Below are 22814 nucleotides of genomic sequence, written 5' to 3'. Positions count from 1 at the left end.
GTTTATGCATGCTCTCATCACTGCTAGGTTTTACACTGTGTCTCAACACCATTTATGTGTTACTGCTTTGTGAGATATTTTGAAGAACATACAATAGAAGGTATATAAATGAAATTTATGTAGAAATGTGTCTAAACAAACCGTTTGTAAATACATGCACATTTTATATGGGAAAGATAGATGAGTAATTTGTGCATATGTGGAAGAATGTGCACCGTATACACTTTCCAAACTTCAAAATATTTTCAATCTCTGATCGTATGATTTATGTCAACAAGTTAAGTATATCAGAAATACTAATGTCTGCCAGAGAATGACCAAGCTTGGAAACTTGCCATCTGTGCATACATGCAAGCATGCAGAGAAACCTCGAGGGTGGAAATTCTTTGCTGAAGTGAATAGAACTGGGGCAACACTGTGTTCTTTTTTACCTTTGGAAACATGATGATTTAAATAAATACCAGCTTTTTGAAATCTGCCCTGCCCACTGTATCCCCAGTAGTTTGAATGAGTACGTAGAATTTGGAAAAAGAAACAAACATTGACAAGTCTGGCTATAGAACTAGCCATTGATGAATGCATGGTCCAAGCTGATTTATGAACTCCATAAAGAGAGAGGGAATGCTGTTTCTGGCAGCCATACTATCCTAGATTTATCCATTTCTGGCCCTGTGAAAGTTGATACATGTTTAAAATTAACTGAGCTTTTTTTACAGATCTGAAGCTAAAGCTGAGATAAGTAATTAAGCCAAGTTATCATGCAGAGAAATGAACTGTTAGAGATATTTAATACATGCCCTACATATTCTTCAAGTTACTCTAAACAGTTAATTAAGCTGTGTCCTTTGGGTGAATATTAGCTTCTAATTGCCTTTTTGTAGTTAAAGTGAGGCTTAAAGAAGACTAATTTTTCTTATTTAGAGGAAAGAAATCATCTTGCAAAAAATACCTCATCTCTGGGAAGTTCTTTTGTGTTGAATCAGGAATAGTTGGCATCCATAAGCAAACTTTCCTGTCCTAAACCATACCTGATTTTGTGAACATCCAGCAGAAGAACCAAAACTGCATTTCAGCCATGCTTTGCTGTAAACATTAAAAATACCACTTTCTTACCAAAAGTTCCGCTGCAGATTTCCAGCTCTGATTAACAGTGATGGATGTTCCCTGTGAAAAGTTTATAGTCTCTGACTTCCTGATTTTATGGCAAAACCATTTTGCTGCCATTTGATGGAAAAATTTTGGATATCAACTCGTGCAAGTTGCTACATCAGTAAAATCAGAATGGTCTTTCAGCTCTCAATCTCACAGTCCTATTAAAAGGTTACTACGTATGGTGGCTCTTGCCCTACACTTCCAGTATTTAACATCGTTATTTCTTGAATCTTAAGTTTGTGTCATTACCTATTGTTAAACATTTCTATTTCCTTATGCACATGGCAACTGGATGTTTGTTCTGATATCAACCATACTCAACTTTGATTCAAATGGGTGAAAAGACACTGAGTGGACTGGCTCTAGTCATACAATCCAGTATCATCCTGCAATTATTTGAACATTTGCTGCTGTTCCTCCTTTCCTGTAGATGTACTGCATGAAAGAGAGGGGAGACATAAAAGATTACACTTTCTTATTTTTTAATGCATCATAAATTTATTCACATTTGTGAACACTCACATAGTTTTATGATGGAAACCATTTAAGTGTCAAAATAAAGAAGAGATGCTCAGACTGTCACCAGAAAGTCTGATGCAGTTACTCTTCTGGACCTATTCTGGCATTTTCCTCTAGTGTTCTGGAGTCTTATTTCAGCATTTAGGCTCAGCAAGACAGGGTTAGATGTAGCTACAGTGTTGTTGGAGAGCTGAGACAGCTGAAGAGCTAGTCATCCGTTGCATGACTCAGAGAACACACCACACTAGACTACTGAAATGAGAACTATAGCTTTCCCCTAATACATTTTCCCCTTTGCAGAATATCCTTTTGAATATTTGAAATACTTCAGAATTAGGAAACACTGCTGTTGTGTTAACTCAGTGCTTCACTGAAGTAATATATCCTGGCTTCTTAAATTCACTGATACTTACACATTGGGTAGCCACTAATACGGCTCTTTTGTTCCTTGTAACTGTGGTACGTCATTTAGTGTTAGAACAAACATCTGTGCACAGCATTGCCTTGTATCATGTAGACATAACCTAAAATTATTGTCAAAGACTCTCTTGTGAATCTTTTGCAGTTTGTCTTTGCTATACCTGAGCATGCTTCCTGTATCCTCTTGCACAGTTATCATTCTTCCTACTCCCAAGGTTAACATTTATACCTTTCCGTCTGATAGAGGACTTCAGTTTGTGTCCTTAATGGCCAGTGAATACAACTATCTGTTCGCTTTGTTGCCACCATATCACATTCTGCAATTCAGTAGTCTACTTAAATAATAAAACAGGAAAAGAAGCCTCACAGGACATGACTATAACACTGCAATCACAATTATAATTGTAATTTTCTGTGTGTTCAAACATTGGTTTTAGGCAAATCTTAACATTTTTGCATTGTGTCCTCCGCTGGATTTCTCCTCCCATCTTTAACCAGAATGTCAAATTGAAGCTTCATATTCTTTTTTTCAATATCAGTACTTCAAAATTATCAGCTCTGTCTAGCAGATCTTCTCTTTTCTTGCATTTTACCATCCATTGTGTTTTGGTAATAATATAGTTTTTGTAATGCTGAGGTGATCTCCCTCTCCTACCACTGCAAGATGCCAATTAGGCGATTTAAAAATATACTTTTCACTAGTTTCATACTGTGTCCTGCCTTCTGTGCATTTTTGGTCTGCTCTACTGAAAAGAACAAGACTTCTGTATAAATGCAGAGTCCTTACTAAAAGGGAACCTAGAATGTGGGCAATACGGTTTTTAGTCAAGTTGCTTATTAAATTTATCAGTCCTTAATACAATGAAAAAAATAATCCAGTAATCCTCTTTGTATGTACACCTTATTGCAAGAATTTCACTATATAGATTCTACATAATACAGATTCACATAAACCCAAGGCAGCTCATTTCTGTTTCTTTTACAAGAACATTCTCTCTGCTGTCCTTCAGGCTATGTATGTCGCCTCAGTCTGCTGTGATGGCCGTTAAAGGTTTTGTGGGTACTTTAGCTTTCATCTCTGACCCTGTTCATGGGGTACAAGACACAAATGAGCTCAGTTCCAGTACTGTGAACAGAGGCTTTTCTTCATTTATGCAATTCATGTTCTCTCATATCTCTTGAACTTTAGAAAGAGGGTCAGGAGCCATGTGAATTCTGAAATGAGTTTGGTTTTAAGAACTATTCATTATATCCTTGAACTACAGCCAGGAGACCACTCCTCAGAAAAATCACTAAATTTAGTAGGGCAAGCGTAATACATAATAAGTTAAACATATCTGGATATTCTCTCATAGGTTAGGTTAGGGCTTGGTAACAGAATCCATGTCAGTCTTTCTAGGAAAGATGTTCCTACTAAAACCCTTAGCTTAACAACCAGTTAGAGAGAACTTTCAATAGAATTTACTTGATAGCTTCTTGTTAAGGCCTCGATAACATACCATGTAAATATTAAAGATTACAGTTGCTTTTTCTACATTCAGCAAAGTTCAAACAAAATTGCAAAATTCCTTTTTTTCCCGTGAATTGCACAAGCATGGTGAACTTTGCTGATTTAAAAAAAAAAAAAAAGCCCCAGGAAAAGATTTAATAGAAAATGACTGACATTTGAGGCATGAAACAAGACCTAAATCTAACCTTCTTCAAGCGTGCGATTTGGCTTGGGGATGAAAAAGGACAAATAAAAAGTCTTAAGCAGGGATAGAAGCTTGCAATAATTTATTCACTGTAAGGATGGTACATAAGTATGTAGAGTCACTCTCTACCTCAGTGACTATTTATGTATTACAAAAGTTGTACAGCTCTGAGAGAAGGGTATGAAAGAAAACTTCTGCAAATTAAGTCATAGGTGAGTACCCAGGATCTTCATTACATGAGGTAAGAGAGTGTTGAGTTCACATCAGGGAATCAGTTAAAAATTAGCTGGTGAGCAAAACCAATTGCTTGCAGAGCCAGCGTATATAAATGGGCTCTCTGTAGGCTCTCGCCTTCCACACCGGAGGAAGGAAACATCCTAAGACCCAATGGAGGGCTTTTAATGGAAACGAGATCTAGTTTGTTCAGTGTAGACGGGTCCACATGAACTTTTGTTGGATGGTGTATTTGTATTTCATCAGTTCCCCTACTCCCTTGGCATAATTTTAATACAGAGTAAGCTTTACAAATAATTAGATTCTGCCTCTGTTTTTCTTTTTTGACAGTGTAGACTACTCTCAAAACTAATAGAATCAAATAAGAGATTACAGTTTTCTGGAAGTTCAAACAGTGACTTCAAAAAGTTTCTGGGAACTAGAACACTATAGTCCTAGCTAAAGGAAATTTTTGTTTCCTCCTTAGCAACAATAACTGTATGGAATGCAGTCAACTGTTTCAACTAAAGATTTTGAAAAGTAGTTTTAAGAACTAGCATATCTAAACTGTCTTGAAAACTCTGCAAATCTTGTTTTTGTTCTTTTAATTATCACGAGTCCACTTTTAGAGTGAGTCTAAGTGTTGATACTTCCTGCTTAACATGTATCATGCCTGTTGGAGAAGACTCTGTCCCTTAGAATGAAAAAAAAATAATTTACCCTTGATATAATACTCCATAAGAGTTAGAAGATCTAATAAGATTTATGAGATGCAAAAGGAGGGAACTGGAATTGTATTAATGATTAGTAATAAGGATATGCTTGGTGAGACCCGCCAACTGAATTTGACTGTCAGCACAGTGCATTGCCATATATTGTATTACTTAAAAATGGGACAGGTATCCAAAGAATGCCTGAAAACTGGGTTAACGTAACATGTTCAGGCTTAACATCATCTGAAATTATTTTTTGTTTAAGAAGATTTTTACTCTCAGATTATCCAAGTTATCTTATTTAGAATTAAAACAAAAAAGTTAGATATGGAGAAAGGAATATTTAAAATACTTTGTTTTCTACCTCACTACAGCTTAAACCACGTGAAAAGAGAGTGGGAACCTAAAATCCCCCCCAATCCCTTTTGTAAGCCAAAAAAAAAAAAAAAAGAATGTATTCACACTGTCGTTTTTTCCACTTTAAGTAATTTCACTGTAAAGGTAAAGAAATCTTTAGTTTCTTGAATGTCATTTGTTTAATTAGAATCTTAAAAAAAAAATGCAGTAAAAGATATCTTTAAGCCTGGTATCAAATGAATTGAAACTAACCATCACAAAGCCTGATAATAAAATTGTTCTATCCTTATAAATTACATCTTAACACTTCCTTCATTTACTGAATATATTAAAAATAAAGACTACATTGCTTATACCGATTCACATTGCAACTTTTCAGAGTACCTTGACCAACACGAACTATAGATAATTTTAGAATTTATTATGTATATCTAATTTCTTATATTTTTGTGTCTTAGAAGCATGTAAGAGTATCTGTTTACACTTTGAGTTGCTTTTAACAGTGCTTCCATAAACTTATACTGAATTAATTTTCAATTGCTAGCATAAACATGCATTAATTCTTAGTTATAATTGTATAGCTGTTCCTTTACTGTTTAGAAGCAGAAAATACAATCAAATCTGTGTTTTCTCTTAAAGCCTATCCCGAATCCAAACCAAACATGTTTTCCAGGGTCCATAAGTGTGTGACAGCCTATGGCATTCACTGTCTGGATAACATGAATGGTTTTAATAATGATTTTATCAATAGTAACATTTTAATAATAAGAGAAAGGCAAGCCTAAATGAAATATTCATTATATTAAGGTAAAAAAAAACCAGTGGATAATTGTTAAATATTCTAAATAGCTACTAGTCACCATTTGAGATCTAGTCAGTACTACAACACTGGTGAAGGTTGAAAGAAAGAGGGACACCTTACACTTTCTGTGTAAATTGAGGCAGTGGTCATTTATAACAGTTTTTATAGATTATGTTGTACAAATAATATAGGTCATTTGGCTTACTTTTGCAATAAATCCTTGCTATCTCAACACTGTATTAATACTATGGTATTAGACTTCAAGTGTTAGAGTTGGGGGTATTCTGTGATTCACTTAGCTCAAACAAGCAGGTAGTAGACAAAGGTAAAGTTATGAAATTATATTAAAATAAAGATTGTGGAAGCTTCATTTTGATCCTTCTTAGTTTTTTGGGGTTTTTTCATCTTTCTCCTGTAACATACACTGTTGTCACATTACATGCCTTTCTTGACAATATCCCTGTCTCTTCTTGGACTTAATTTCTCTAGTCAGGGTAAGTGAGCTGTTCTAGTTTTCTGATTTGTACTTTCTATTTACTTGATCAGTATAGTGGCCGTTCTCTGTACTGGACATTTCTCCTGCCTTTTTTTTTTTTTTAATAAAGCCGTTATATTATTTAGTGCTTCCCTAAAATTATGTTTTATTTAATAGCATCTGGGTAGCAATATTGTCAAAAGCTTGTGAAAAGTTAAATAAATTATGTCAATCAGTTCCACTTCGTCCACTTTTTTGTTGTGATATTTTTAAAATGCTCTCAGCCTACATAATCATGTGGGATTTTGTCCTACATTTGTTTCCAAAAAATACGTGCTAGATGCAAGAATGTCATATTCCATGATGACTAAAGCAATAGTTTCTGTCAGTATCTCCTTAGCTTGCCAGCTTTCATTTATAAATCAAATAATCTCCTTTGTGCTCTGAAACAACATGCTCCAATAATTTAGACAGCTAAACAGAACTTTCTGGTACAGAAATTAAAATAGCGGTGCACTCACTTCTTGCTGCAGGAAACAAATTCATGTCCTTCCTGAGGCAGCGCAATTGGAAGTTGGTTTTATGGGCTCATCCTGAACTCAAACTGACATTTGCTGAATATTATCCCAAGTTCAGTATGAGTCATGCTTCTAGAGATAAATAATTTATTTCATCAAAATTTAGCACTCTTCAGCTCAAGATGACCAAGGGAGGGATCATTATGAAAGATTCCAATGCCATTTACAGAGTTATTTAATGTAGAGACCACCACTGGAAACGCTGGCTTAAAATTTATTTAAATACATAGGAACTGTTTAGCTGGGAAGTAAAATTTATTTTTCTCTTCCAAGAAAAATAGAAAAGCTAGTAATTTTCAAATGATCTAGTTTTTACAGTCTGAAATTCTACTTTGAGTAACGATAGCTATTGCAAATGAGATGATCTATATTGCTAAGGCCTTAGACACCTACAAATGTCAAAGTATTTCCTGAATTAAATGCAAATTTTGCATATAAAAACCCCACAGCAGCTAGTGTTCAGGCCTATGGTATCCCCTATGCTTGTTCTTGCATATGAGTCATTAGTTCTTGCGCTTTATTAACTAGTTAAATTTGTAGTTGAAATTAATGCAGGACTTTTCTTGTTAGCTTTCAGTTGGTAGCATTCTTCCTTAGAAAACTGTGATGATACATAGGCAAAAATCATATTTTTGGTACTAGTTATTATGACATCATCTAATGGTAAAAGATCAGACTGCAATATATTAGCATTTTTCATTCAGAATCTCTGCCACAAAAGCCAACAGGAAAAATGCTATTGGTCTTGAAAGGGAAATATTTGGTGTATTTGGCAGCAGTATCAATGCTTTTCATTGAAGGAAAGTGCAAACTATCACTGGAAGAAGATGGTATTTGTAGGAAGAAGTGTCCTTTATTTCTGAATAATTTCTAAAATTTGTTCTAGTTGCCGTATTTGAATTACAGTTGTTTATTGTATGTACCTTTTCTGGGAAACCAGTGTTTGCTATGTATTTATTTGGGGTGCCTGTCTGCAACCTGTACGTGCTGTGAGAGCTGATGCTAGAAAACTGTTTGGTTTTGTTTTAGGCAAAAGGGACCGTGACATGGGAGCTCCAGGAGCACTATAGGCAGGGGGAAAGATAAGATTTTTTTAAGCTTCATTCAGGAAAAATCTCTCCACACACAAACATACTTGTTAATGTCTTGTAGCTTTAGGGCTCATTCTCTCTGAGAAGTACTCAATATTAAAAATTAAAGGTATTGAGAGAAGCATTTATTTGAACATATTAGTAATCAGAGCTGTTTCACTGAACTGGGTCCTCTGGGAATGGGAGCATTCCAGTACTTTTCTCATATAGTACTGGAGGAGATAGGGGAATTATGCTGTAGCAACTAGTCCTTAACTAGTTTATTCCCAAAGAGCCTCTTGGTTTATATGAAATAGGGTGAGCTCCCAGGAACTTCTGAAGAATGAGGACACATCCAAGACCCATCATAAGCCTTCCTATATAAAGATGGAAGAAAAACTGCTGGAGGACAAGCATTATTGTTACGGAATGAAAAAACAAAGGCACTTGGGGAAGTCAAGTGATTCTAGATCTTCCTGTAATGTCACTGAGCTGTATGCAGCAAACCGACAACTACAGCTGTTATTGACTGAGCCTCATGCAACTTGCTTGTACTGTTCTGCCCTTTGTCTAGGTTTCAAAATACTGAATTTTACATTAATGCTTCATAATTTGCAGCATCACTGTGGCCTTCAGTAATGTAAGAGGAAAGAAAGGCTATTGCAAGCTAAAACACAGAGGGCTGTTAAAGCTGTGTGAGGATTTGGACAGCATCCAATCATATCTGACTCTCTGTAATCAATAATGCCTTTCCCCCTCCTTTAGGGTTAGGTGCATTAAAGTGAAAATCAAGCAATTTATTCTAGACCCAGCGGAGGTGAGAGTAAGATGATCTCTCCCTCAGGCTGAATGTGTTCCTGGGTTCTATAGGAACAGAGTAACAAATAAATCATGGAGCATCTCCTAACTCAGATTGTAGTTCAGTTTTCCATTCAAGCTCTTCAGTAGTGATCAGTCTTGCTGCTTGATCCCACTGTTCTGTTTCTTTGTAATACCATTTGCCTCTTTAAAGGCAATTTCCTTTAAAAAGTAAATGCATAATGAAAATAACTCCAACAACGGAATGCATATTTTTTTAAATTAAAAAAATGTTTGTGATTTCAAGGTAGGTCTCTATATGTGCTTGTGCTAAAGCATCTCTTTGTTTTTAATTAATCTTCAAAAATAATTAATATAGTTGACTGTTTTAGAAGCTACTGGATAGATGTAATACATGTCAAGGTACAAGTTTTCAATCATTTCCACAGTGAATGTGTATAGGGAGTTTATATGTTGAGATGCTGGCTGTATTTATAGCTTGAAAAGTTACTTCTAGAAGTCAACAAGTCAGATAACCCAGAAAAAACACAGAGAAATCATGTCACTTAAATACTGTGTGAACTAAGGTATATGCTGCCTAATTCAGTTCTGATTGCTGATGACAACTTCAGAGAGAAAGAGAATATTTATTGTAGGGGCCATAGTAGTGTAGAGAAATGGCTGGAACATTTTGAATTGTTTATTACTGACTATGTTAAACTGACTTCAGCTTTAAAAAGTTGAAGAGATACAAATATAGTGGAGCATAATGCCTACTGGAGGCTCAGAGCCCCTCTGAGGAAATGGAAAACATGATGCAAAAATTATTTCAGAAATAAAACAGCAATATATTTGCTTTCCACATGACAGTCACCAGCCATCCAGATGAATATCCTTAGTGGGAAAAAAATTAACCAGCCAGTGCTCTTAAATATCTGCTCAGACAGAAAGGCTTTGCATCTAAGTGTTACAAAAAGCATGTATGTTCCAAAACCACTCTGTGGCACCACTCTCTGCTTCTAAACCTTCCTACCAAGCAAGTAATTGCTTTCCCCCCAGTTCATTAATTTTCTAGCTACCACGCCACCAAACTATTGAATTCTCCCCTTACCCCCAATCAAATCTAGTTCTCCTCCAATTTGCCCATTTTCTGCTCTACAAGGGCCCATAATTGCATGGTGTCTTTCCCATCAACCCTCGCCACCACATTGCCTGAGGCGCTCGTTTTTAGCAGCTGAAAACTGATGTAAGCCAGGGTGTTGCTCAACATGATCACAGTGTAAAGGTAGGACTTCTTCCTCTTTCTGCTTATCAAAAGGTATTACTCCACATAAACCTACAAAGACAGGCTATTACTTCTGCTTACTGTTAATTGTTTCTTCAGATAAGACATACCATTTACTTGGTGTCATACTGTTCCATATTACAAGTATGGATGCTGGCTTAACAGGGTTTTAGTCTGAAGGGAATTAAATTGTCAGAACATCTCCACACTTGTGTGCCATGGCGCTAAGTTCTTGAGTTCAGCAAGAAATAACAGAAAATCACTTTAAGAACAAAAAAAACCCCAAAGCCTCTCTTTTGTAGTAATTACATTGTTTATGTAATGCCAAATTAACAGAAAAGGGAATTGATTAGCAGTTGAACTCCAAGTGTCCTAAGATATCCTCTTATGTACTAATGTGGAAACAGGCCAAAGTCTGACATAATTTTTGCATTTCATGTCAGCTATAACAAAATCCAAAAATCTATTCGGGGTCCATCTCTTTGTTTCTAGAGGAGCAGAGCAAGTTTGATCTGTCTGCATGCATGGGTGGGCATATTTGTATTTTCACATTTGTGGCAGTTACATTAGCTGATAGTTTCCATTATAACGGTGTATTTACTCTTTTTGAGGGTCATTTCAGTTCTCATTGATGTTACCTGAAGGTGTTATTTGAATTTGGTGGTTTAATTTTAATTTTTTCTTGCCATACTAGATTCTGTCTATGCACCTAATGTGCTCAAAAATAATGTAGTTAGTGGCTTCAAATTGCACCTATTTTGGGTGAAGGAGTTTGGGATATACAAAAGCGAGCAGCAGCCCCTACAGAACTGTCAGCTCCACTCAGGACTGGTGAACATTCACCCTCATACTTGTTTACAAGTAGCACCTATAGCAATAGACACTCGGATGACAAGTGGAACTTGAGAAACTCTAATAGTAGAAGTATGAGGATTCTGCTATGATTTACGAATCCTCTGTGGAACTCCTGTGGTAAAAAAAAAAAGGTGTTAAGTGGTTTATTTTAGATAACCCAGAGTATTCCTTAGGATTTTAATAATGGTGCTAAAATCTCCAATTCAGTTTCTTTTCTAAATTTCTATCTGATACCAATTTATGACCTCTTCTAATTGCATAATTTTTTATAAATCATTGGTGAGCTCTAATGTAATTTCAGTTGTAGTTTTTCTTCTCTACATGATACAATATCATATAAAAAGTTAATCTGAGATGTTGGAGTATTAGATATAAAAAATAGAAAATACTAAAACTAGAGAACGGATTATAGAGAAATATCTTAAATATCTTTCCCCTATGTCCCCTTCCCCACATTTAGTGGCTTGTTGAAGGTTTTTTGTTTGTGATATCATTAAAAGTACTTTATAATAGGGAAATGTTCCCTGAGGTCCCAGTCTGCACATTCCAGCTTCATTCAGCAGTTCCTCTGCTTATTACTTTTCCTATACAAGGCTTCAGCTCTTTTTTCCTGTCTACCCTTCCCAATGGTTATTATTCTACCTTATATATTTTTCCTCACATATTTCTTCACTGTTTTCCCATTTGCTGATTTTTTTTTTTTCATTTGCTTTTTCTACAGTTCTCTAGAAGTAACTGCACAAGTCAATTAGCTTGTAATTATTATGAAAAGCAAACTAGGGATGGAACGGCAACAATAAAGGGATTTCTGTGTGGGTGTCTGAAGATCATAAAGCAGCACCTATACACTCGTGTGTGTCTCTCATTTCACCTTTTGGTATTACCAAGGTGTGAGAACCCGACAGGGTAAAATAAAACTAATCTTTATTTGTTTTCACTTCTTCAGGAACAAACCCCTGCCTAATCTAGTCTGAATAAAAATAGCGAGGAGTTCTTGTCACAGTTGTAGCCACTGCCACCTGAAAATCATTATAACTTGCTCAATCTTTTGAATCTCTTTATGTTACTAGCTAAAGGATTGTCAGTTTTTCAACCAAAATATACTAGTACTTCAAGGGCAGTGGTACAATCTGACTTCTAAGCTAGGTATCTTTTAAAAACATAGGGTAACTGTGATGCAAGAAGCCATGTCCTCTCTTTTTGTGGCTTACCCTCCTTTTTCTTTTATTTAAAAAGAAATTATTCCTCTGTTGCAGGTGATAATGCATGGATGATTTGTCCGCTTCCTAAACAATGATTGTGTTTCACTTCCATGTATAGCTGGTTAATGGATTATAAAGCCAGCAGTGACAGCTATGGCTATGTAGAGCATTTTTTAGACTGCAGACTTTCCTGAATTCGTTCCTCTTTGAATATGAATGTATTACTACTTTTCTTTTTAGGAACAATCTTTAAGTGGGGAATCCATTGCCAATTATGATTAATTAAGCAGTAAAGAATCTGGCATCAGAATAAATGGTGCTACTTCCTTCAATTCTCACTTGGTCTTCATCCTTGTATCTTACAATTTTGTCTGCTGGATGTAGTAACATCTAAAATTTCTCTTACCCGTGGAAAGGTACAGGAAACAGATTGATTTTTCAGCCTTCTCTGATCTCAGCCCTAATTCTTCCTTTGTTACACATGGTAATCAAGTAATCATTCTCATAACCAATTTGGAAATCCCTCCAGTGTATCAGCTATGGATACTGGGACTGCACTAAGCATTCAGGAGCTATCACCCCTGCACCAAACACCACAATGTTATGTTGTCACTTGTCTTAGGTACAGCATTCCTGTTCACACATATAATTAGACCCTCTGACTAAGCAGCACAACCCAACTCCTGTTCACTTAATTGTTCACTATAAATCTCCCTTCAGAAGTTGCTTTGTCTGAGAAAAAAAACCCAACTATTTATATGTCTAGAGGTCTGATGGCTTATTTTCCACAGCCAAAGACCAGTCAAACACCACAGAAAGGTCCATAGCTGAGGATGTGACTTAAAAGACAACTCAAAGCAACTCTGGTTTATTTCCTGACCAGCACTGACTGCAGCGGTCAGAGGCTTCGCACTCTGTACTCACTCCTGCTCTTGAAGACCAGTGACAATTAACCGAGGCACGACCAGGAGGTCAAAAGAGCACGTATGAATACCATCTTGCTTGCAGCAAGTGGGTCTGATAATCGGATCATCTGTACCTTTAATGTACAATATTTTAGGCATTTCAAGTGACATAATATATGTTTCAATGACTGAGAAAAGACTCAGACATCTATGAATTGCAGTTATTGTTTGAGTCTTTGCCTGTAAAGAGAGCAAATAGAGCATTCATCATCCAATTCCTGTAGTCCTATTTGATTTTTAGGTGGACAGGAATATTGCCATAGAGCAATTAGCCCAATGTTGTTATTTTAATTTGGACACAGTTTATTTTCTTTTCATTGACATCCATCATGCTCGAAAATAGAGGATATTTTCATCCACTGTTACAAATACTATTTAACTACACCTATTTGCTTGGGGTTTTTTTAATCCTTTTGCTATCTCTAACTTTATTTCAAAGTGCACAAACAAGAATTCCCTGCAAGTCTGCTGCAACCAGATTTCTTTCTAGTTTTCCTGTACTCCGATTTGAAAGGCGGTTATGATGTCCCCCCATTTTGGGGCTGTCATTTTGGATAAGCCACCTGCAAGGACCAACAGTGTCATTGGAGGTGAATCAGTTTGTAATAGGCAGTGCCAGGCTGAATGACTTCAGCCTCACCCAAAATTCTAGTTAACTGCAGTTTCCTTGATGCTTCCCCCCAACAGGTGTGGGGAAAGAGCTGTGCACTTTTTTCTTTAACTCAGTATGTGATATTACCAAACCTCCGTTTCTCATCATTGACCAGTGAGATTCACAATGTTCAACAACTCAGACAATTTTTCCGTGAAGCTCCTTCTATTGGTTAGGATTTGTTGGGTGCTTATTTAGAAACACTAACTGTTTTCTGAGAGCAGCAAGTACAACCTGCTTTCCCTAAAAAAAATATTTACAAGGCAGAAGATCTAGAAAATATTTTCCGTCGTTTTTATATATAACACTCTGCCAGCATCAAATGGTCCAGTTCAACAGTGTTCACGTGAAACTGGGATGAACTACAGTGTGTGGGTGTGGTAAATTCACATCCTCCCAAATGATGCTGTATTACCTCTTACTCCCACAGAAACACCATTATTGAACTGACTAAGCAGAGAGAAGGTACAAAAAGCCTCTTGTGCTTTCATTCATCACCGGGAGATAAATCTTGGAGGCAGGACCACTCATAGAAGTGATGTGGAGATTGCTGCCCCACAGCTTCTGCATGTATGTGCTGGGCAGGGGAAGGATTTGACAAGATTCTTACCAAGTACAACCCCCAAATGTACTTCAGAAAGGTTTGTGAGACCTTTCTTGGCTCTGAGATTTAGGCTAGTTTCTTAAAGTAATGCGACTCCTGTCTGCTGAGGTCTTCTCCAACACAACAGAGACAGTGAACTACAAAAACCCTGTTAGCATCTCATTGAAGGAAACGCTGTAGAGTGGGTTCAGACCTCAGACCCCGCTGAAGTCACAGGGAAGAGATACTTTGCTTCTTCCTGCATCACCGATAAAGATTGTATCAATTCAGATAACAGTACAGTTAATGTGTCTTGTGTATTGCAAATGCTTTCAGTGGCATGTTTAATAAAATTATATTTCTATAAAACATAGGCCTTGACTATAATTAAACTGAGACATCCGTAAAGATACCAGTAGATAATTTAGTTGCAGAGAACTGTGTTTTGAAGCAAATAGGGATTTGTTTTCAGTAAGGAAAGCAACCTATTGAGTTAGACATGTTCTGCTAAAAATACAAGTTTTACTGCTGTTTGTTCTTTGTGAATAGGGTTGTTTGAGTACCTTTTATGTTTTATTCAAGCCTCCAATCATTATCAAAGGATTTAATTTTAAAATGTTTAGCAATTCAATGAAGTACAGAACTCATACGGTTACTTGGTTTCTTTCAAAAATGTTTTCTCTATGAAAGCTACCTTGCCTTCCTGTGGCTCAGGGTATTACAGTTCTCGTTTTGTGAGGGGAAAACTTAGTCTACGTGCAGGCTTAAAATAATTGGTTTTCTTTGGGTGACAATATAGGCTTTCATTACAAAGACCAGATTTTTCAGAGTCCTGAAGCACAGCTGGTGTTCTCTGAATGGGGGAAGTGGATGTTTCAAATTCTTGGAACCTTCAGAACATTTTGAGATTGATCATACGGTTTTTCATGGTAAACTGGATTATTCAGAGGAATGCTACTAATGAGAAAGCAAGCCTGCCATCTCTACAAGTGTGGTGTGACCTACACGGTAATGATCAGACACAACCTGATTACAATTTACTGGTTTTTATGTGTACACATACCCACAAACATCATATTATATGATATGTCTTTCCTAGCATATCTAACGAAACGCATACGTTTTTTGCTGAGAAGTGACAGAAGAAAAGCATATCCTCACACTTCCTTGGAGACAGACCAGTGCAGAAGAATTCACAGAACTCAGTATTTTTTTCTTATCAATAAGGAAATTCCGAAGCTGTTCTTGGCACTTGGTAATAAACTGCCCAACAGTAGCCAAACAGCTTAATTTAAGACCTGTTCTTCCACAGGCCTCAGTTTTGACACAAGTTAAGATGTAGTCTTTCTAGTAGGTAAATACAAAGAAATTTCTGCTCTATAAACAAAAAATAATGCTTTGAATTTTGATTAGCACCGAAAGGCAAAAGAACTACTCAAGAACAGATAAATGTCTGTGCAGACAGATGGACAACTGTGCTGCATCACAGGATGAACTTCTGAGTAGTCCTCAGGGTCAGAGCCAGAAACTCTATTTCAAGAACCAGTCAGAAAATTCCATGTATTGATAATTATAGTAGCCCTATTCACAATGAAAATGAACTCTGGGGCAGAGCTAAGCATGAAGCTAAATATTAAGACCTTAAAGATTTAAAAAATGCCAATTAAGATTTGAGCACTCGGACCGGTATTGAGAGTTAAGCTCGTTGGCAGCAAACTTTCTACAATGGTTGCCTCTCTCTCGTGTACTCTGGCCTCCCACAAGCTCACATTTTGTTTTGTTTGCACAGACCCAGTGTGTAGAACCATTCTTTGTATCTTTGATGTTCTTTCCCTATTTTTGAACTATTTCTGACATCCGCCACTCTAAATAATTATTCTTGGGCTGATATTTGCCTCTGAGTTTACCTTGAGGTACTGGTGGAAAATTCCATAAGAAAGCGAATTTTGTTACCAGTGACAGAACAACTTAAGTAATATAGATAATACATAAATCATCATAAGGCATAATGAAAAGAGTGATACCAATTTTGCAGTGGTGGGGTTAGACAAGCAATTCAGTATCTCTCTAAAATTAACTCATTAAGTATCATGCTATGTTCTGAGACAGAAATTTGGAAAACAGCTTCATCTCTATAAATCTTAGCTTCTGCAGCAAAGTTCTTAGTAGGGTTTGAACTTCTCTCTCCAAGGTTTTTCCCTGCCTATTATTTTTACCATGAGACAGGCAGGTATCGGTGAGACATCTGAAAAGATGCTCAACAGTTTAGGACTTGGAAGAAAGAGCCCATTGAAGTTCATGACCTTGTAATAGCTGTGTAATGCTTTTTGCCATAGGGTTCATTTTGCATCCTAAACCATATTACACTGAAGATACAGAATGATTGAAAATAATGACTGTTATACAGGGGGGCATGCACTAAATGACAGCCATCTAATGTGACCATTATTTGCTTGCTCCTGTAACTTGAGGTTACAGTATTCCCTTTTTCCATAGAGTGCACCTGACCTCAATTCAAGAAATAATAAAAAATCCAGAGCATCAGTAATAAAATGTCCATTTTTTTTCCAAAGAAAGCTTCAATAAGTGATGATCTAAAATAATGAAGCTTGATAAATAAGATAAGAAAAAACAGAAACCCACTATCAATCATGGCACCTGGCTGTAAAAAGAACCTGTCAGACAGAGCTGAGAAAAAACTTCGGAGAATCAGTATCAGAATTCAGGCAAAAGGTAGACAAGTAAAGTTTAAAATGGTAAGAAATTAATTGTATGCCATTTTACAGGAGCTTTGCTTTCCTGATTTTATTAATTTATCACTGAGCCAATACACTTTGTGCTAGTGAGAGAGCAAGGAAAGCTTGCTTTTCTGTATAATTGGGGACTTCCAAAAATACTTTACTTTTTCCTAAGAATTTTGCTCAACTACTTGAAGAAATCATACCCACATACACGTCACCAAAATTGGTTTCAAACAATTCAGAAGTTGCTGAAAATTTCTTCCTTGCAAATTAAATAGTTATGCTAATCCCTGAAAAGAAGTGACAAACTAACCACATATCTGGTCTCTACATCATCCTTTTTTTCATCCATTAATGGTTGAAAAAGTAATATGCATTACTAGTTTTATGTTCTGCTTTGAAACTTCCTTCTCTGATAGCAAGTCAGTTTTACTGTAGCTTCTGTTCCTGACAAGCTATTAAAAATAGGCAAAATGGTTTACAAAATTAGTTTAGTTTTCAGTCAAAATTAAAATGATTCATACCTAAAGCAATGGACAGCACACAGAAAAACAGAAAGGTTCCTATCAGGAAGGCTTGGGGTGAGAAGTCGTGTTACACGTTGATGTTCAGCCAAGTAGCAACCAGTGTCTGATTGCCAACTTTTTTTTTTTTTTTTAACACAGTTTGATGCAGACAGAGATGAAGAAGAAGTGTTCTTTGACATAAGTTCGGCAGTTGACAATAAACTATTTGCAAACAAAGAAGCTGCAGCAGGTGAGTTAATATAAGATTTGAAGAACCACTTTTTTTGTACTGCATTTGACATTGGTGGGATGCCTTTTTCATATTCCTCAATTATTGATATATGTACTGTAGTAAAGTCTTGATCGACCTCAAATATTTGCACAACCAAGGGCAAAAAAAATCTCTTTACACTTGGAAACTTCATACAAACTTTCCTAACATCTTGTTTATCTACAAGCTCACCTTAAAATAGTACGGATAGTCCACGAAACAACTATATCAATAATACAAAAACTTTCAAAGTTGATTGATTCCAGTTGTCAGCTATCTGTTTTGGTTCCAGATGATACCTCGGTGTTCACCAGAAAACCAGTCCAATGAGATTAATGTTCATATTTCCTCTCTAATAGTTGGTACTAATTCTGAAGTTGTGTGCAAGTATAAGTCAGGTGTTTGGGGGGGTTATTTATTTACATATTTATTATTTGTGCTTACTGACACTTGAATATCTTCAAAGAAAAAGCCTTTGAGGGACAAAGGACTGCAAAAGAACTGAAGCTAGAAATCAAAGCACTGAAAGTCCAAAACATCTGTCAGAAATATTTTGCTTGAGGGAAACAGCAAAAGGTTTCCTGGTAACTTCACAACTTCTTTTTACAGATGACATCTCTGGCTGCCTTCCAAGTAGACTATGAGGGTTATATAGGTAGATGGGGTCATAAAGTGTCTTGTGAAACAAACAAGAAGAAAAAGAAAATTCTTGGTGAAATATTTTTCTGTAAATTTTACTAGCTTTATTAGATATGAATAGTAGAGAAAATAATGTATCTGATCTTGCTCTTTTAAGGAAAACTCACTTGCCATAAATCAGCAGACAGTGTAGCTTCAGTTATTTGTAATCGTGAACAATCATCTGGGGGCTGCCAAGGAAGGAGGAATTGATGAAGCACAATGAAGTCTAGTAGTAGCGATACATCTATTATCTCTTTTTGACAAAGGGGGGATTACTTTTTTTCTACTAGCAAGACATTTGCAAAGAGCAGTAGTTCAGACAGAAAGATTAGGTCGCATTTTGAAGACTTGAAAGGAGGTTCCAAGCCAGCTAACCTACAAAACCCACCCATAAGGCTATTTTTGATAATGTTCAAAATGAGATAAAGATTAATTATCCAGGCCGGGGGATGTGAGAGTGGGTTTGAGAATGATAAAAAGTGCATTAGCTAAAAAAAACAGTTTTCTAGTGGGCAGCTTCGAGATAAGATGCACACAAGAATAAAGACTGCTAGCTTTTTCCATTAAGTGGCAGGCTTACCTGTTTTGTACTTAGCCTTATTCCTAGAGGCAAGAGATCGATTCCAAACCTAAAATGACATTCCCACTGTATATCATTGTATTGATAATTACCTGTGGATTTGCTGATTAAATGAGCTAAGTACTGAATAGCAAGAAGACAAAAGAAGTGGCACGAAGGTGCTAACTCTGCCAAACAGATTGACAAAAGTTAAACAATTTGCACAAATTGGTTGTGATTCTGAGTTCAAGTCAGTCCCTTGAAAATCTGATCTACTTAATAAATTTCTCACCAAAATAATTGGAGAGCTAAGCTTTATCAGAAGCCATGCCATGATCATCTTAATTGGTGCCTAACCTGAGCACCAATAATAGTAAGGAGATTTGAAGTAGGATTTCTAGAGGTCCTATAAGACCAGATATTTAATTTCTAGAGGTCGCAATTCCGGCATTGCCTTGATCTCACTTTTTGTGTTTTAATCTTATCAATATATTTCAATTCCTGGCAGTTAATGTAAAAACATTATTTCTAATATTTTCATGCCTCCGCATTGATCTAATTCGTATTTTATACCGATAAAATCCAGTTGTAATCAACTGTGTAACAATTTATGCTGAAAGAAAACAACTGAATATTTTTTTAGATTAAAATACAACTTTCTCATTGTTGCCTTCTACGACATATTAAGACTGTTGCTAAGAGCAACAACCTGTCATGAAACTCAACAGTATAAGGTTGCAATAAAATTTGTATTAGAAGCTGCTTACTGAGAGCAACATTAAAATGTAATAATTCTAATGCTAATCAATCCTTCAGTAAATTATTTCTTTTATATTCCATTTGAAATTTATCTTCTAAGCATTTGTCTTGCCCAAGTGCTTATACGCAACATGTATTAATTGAGTTATTAGACGGTGCTTCAGAGCATGTTCCGTAACATAAAAAAGACATTTTTATTTTATTGTGCTTAAACATGCTATTAAGAGAAGTAACATGTTTCACAGGATAATCTTAGATTACTCTTATGACAGTCAGTGTTGAACAGTGCAAATACTATAGTTGTTAAAATATGAGTGTGGGCATATTTGAGCCAATGAACCATATTGAATAGAATTGCTACCAGGATTTGAAATAAGTAATGGATTTAAGCAAGGATTGGAAATACATTCGCTGATTTGCCAAAACACAAACGGTCCAAGGAGCAGACTTAATTAACTCACATGATGGGGTATAGCTACCTTGTAATGGGAAGTTAAATCAACTGCAGATAAATTTAGACAGATCAGTACAATTTAGTTTCATTGTATAAATGAATTTAGTGAACTGTGAAAAAGCAATGCTTGACATTTGCATTCATGAAAACTTTCAGAGAAAGTGGCATACTTCCAAGCCCAGAGCATTGAAATTCTTTACAGGACCAGACATTTACGGCCATGATGGTCCTGGGTTGCATTTCCGCAGATGGAATCACACACTTGCCCTTAACTGCCATATCTTCTGAGCTTTCCATGAACAAGCCTGTGCAATTCTGCTTAGGAGCAACAAATAATACATAAAATACAGCATAAAATTTAAAAGCACAGCCTCATGGTAAAGGAAGCGACTGAGTACAGCCCCGCATCCCTCCTGGGGCAGGGTAGTCATTCTCCCTGACTGTCAGACCTGGCAGGAGCAGCTCCTGTCAGCACACCCTTGTACAACTGCAGCCACCCATTAATTCAGCTTGTCCCTTGGTGCTGTGTCATTGGATCCTCCTGGGTTCCTCGCAAGACAAATCTTGATGAATGATGCCTTCAGTGTCAAGATACAAAGCCTAGTGAAAAAAGGGAATGCATTCTAGCTGATCTGCTGTTTCTTTTTTCAGCAGCCTGCTCCTCCCTGGAGAGCTGATTATTCCGTTAACGGGGATTTAATAAAAACTTCCAACTGATTTATTTTTTAATTGTGCAGTACTCTACCTAATAAAATCCACTCTGTTTTTTTCCCCTAAGGAAAACACAGGGCACATAAAAATGACCAGGTTTCCCTTACCTCAAGTGTGTGCATGCTCTGAAATTGAGGAAGCATATTTCAAGTAATAAGAATATCTTTTCAGATCAGGTGCTTGCAATCTACTTTTCCATGACAGTACAGTTTTCATGCCTTTTCTTCATTTTTTAGGTTTTTTTTTAGCTGTTGAATTTCCCCTTTTGAAATTGATACAGCTATTCAGATCGTTTGCAATAGGTTCATACAAGAACGCAAAGGCTCTGAGTTAAACAAGAGCTGAGATTATCTGGTGGAGTGGGGCATCCCTTCAAAAGGAATTAGAACAAATCAGACTCTAAGACTTTCCTCCTAGTGGTAAACAAGTATTAATTTTTTTATAGCCTAGCTCTCAAGAACTCAGAAAACTCAGAACACAACTCAGAAACGGCAATGAAACTTCCTTATGATCAGCTGTTTTGTTGTCAAGAGCATGAGATATGCAGCCTGCAGACTCATTGAAAGCAGCAGGGCTTCTTTGCTTCCAAATGCTTTAACTGATCCTCCTCTTTTTCCTTAAGCCAACGTTTTGTGTTTCTCCTTTGAGAGCTGAACATTGCCACAAGTTTTACAGGAAATGCTGCTGACTGAAACTTAGTCTTGGAAAGCCTGCGCTAAGTTTTGAATTACCCACTCTTTCTAACACTCTGCCCTTGGCTTTAGCCTTGTCAGTAGCTTTGCCTGCCACCAGGATTACGGACTCCCAGGACCTTGCAAGGTGTCTGTCTGGTACACTTCTGCTGCCATGCATACTATCAATTAGTTAGCAAGCCTGTTGTGCTCCCATAGAAGCCCTGTTTTAGCAAGATTTAGTCCAAACAGAGCAAAATATGCTCCCTCCAAAACCAAAGGGAGCTGGAGGATAGCAAACTACTCATGCTTATTCATACTGCACCAGGGGAATACTCTTATATGTCTACTCCCAGGACAAGATGAGGGGACATTTGCTTCAATTCATTTTTGGTAGGTTTGTCTTTAGGCAATCTGAGAAGGGTAGAGAAGTCTGTATACTATTCAGTGATAGATGGTTATGGGTTTTGTTAGTTTTCATTGAACTAAGACAGAAAAGACTTTTTCAATTTTCCTTACCTTCCTTGAATATACCCTAGAAAGGAGTGATGCTTCCCCAAGGAAACTGATGTCCTCATTCAAGAAAAAAGGCCTTAAGAAGCTTGACCACATTAAAATTGTAAAACCATTTTAGCTTTTATCACTTAAGATACATTATGCATGAGTGTTCATTTTCAGCCTGACCTTTACATTTAAGTTTGCAGCACCATATTTCATATTAACGTTTCTAGCTAAGGATACATACTGCTCTTGGTAGTTAAGTGACAGTTAATCAAATACTTGCACACAAGTGCCTTTAAAAGTGATTGATGTGTCAAGGTAGGCCAGTGCTGGTGACGAATGAAGCTTAGTTAAATTATATTATCAACAATGATACAATGTTGAGAGTGAGATGTCAGCTGTGTAAAATAAATCAAAAAATTAAGGTTCTCTCAGCAGTTGTAAATCTGTTTGGTTGCATATATCTTTTACAGACAGGTATTTTTAGAAGAGGATAAAGTGTATATGCCAGAGAACATGCTGCATATGTACATGAGACATTCTATGGTAGCAATAGTATAATCCCTTTCTGTTCTTTTTTTTATAGCAATCTGATAAAGTATATGTGAACGCTGTGGGGTGGGGAGG

At 36.5% G+C, this 22814-nt stretch overlaps 1 protein-coding gene across 1 annotated transcript in view; it reads left to right on the top strand.

Annotated features, from left to right (window-relative positions):
- AK5 (adenylate kinase 5) overlaps positions 1-22814 on the top strand; it is a 92980-nt gene that overhangs the window by 30169 nt on the left and 39997 nt on the right. Inside the window, exon 7 of the mRNA XM_074151988.1 lies at positions 17740-17830. Within this exon, the coding sequence (XP_074008089.1) occupies positions 17740-17830 (91 nt within the window). The remainder of the gene's footprint in view (positions 1-17739; positions 17831-22814) is intronic.

The sequence above is a fragment of the Numenius arquata genome, chromosome 8 (genome assembly GCF_964106895.1).
Source record: "Numenius arquata chromosome 8, bNumArq3.hap1.1, whole genome shotgun sequence".
Lineage (NCBI taxonomy): Eukaryota > Metazoa > Chordata > Aves > Charadriiformes > Scolopacidae > Numenius > Numenius arquata.
This window is presented reverse-complemented; position numbering and strand designations above follow the sequence as displayed.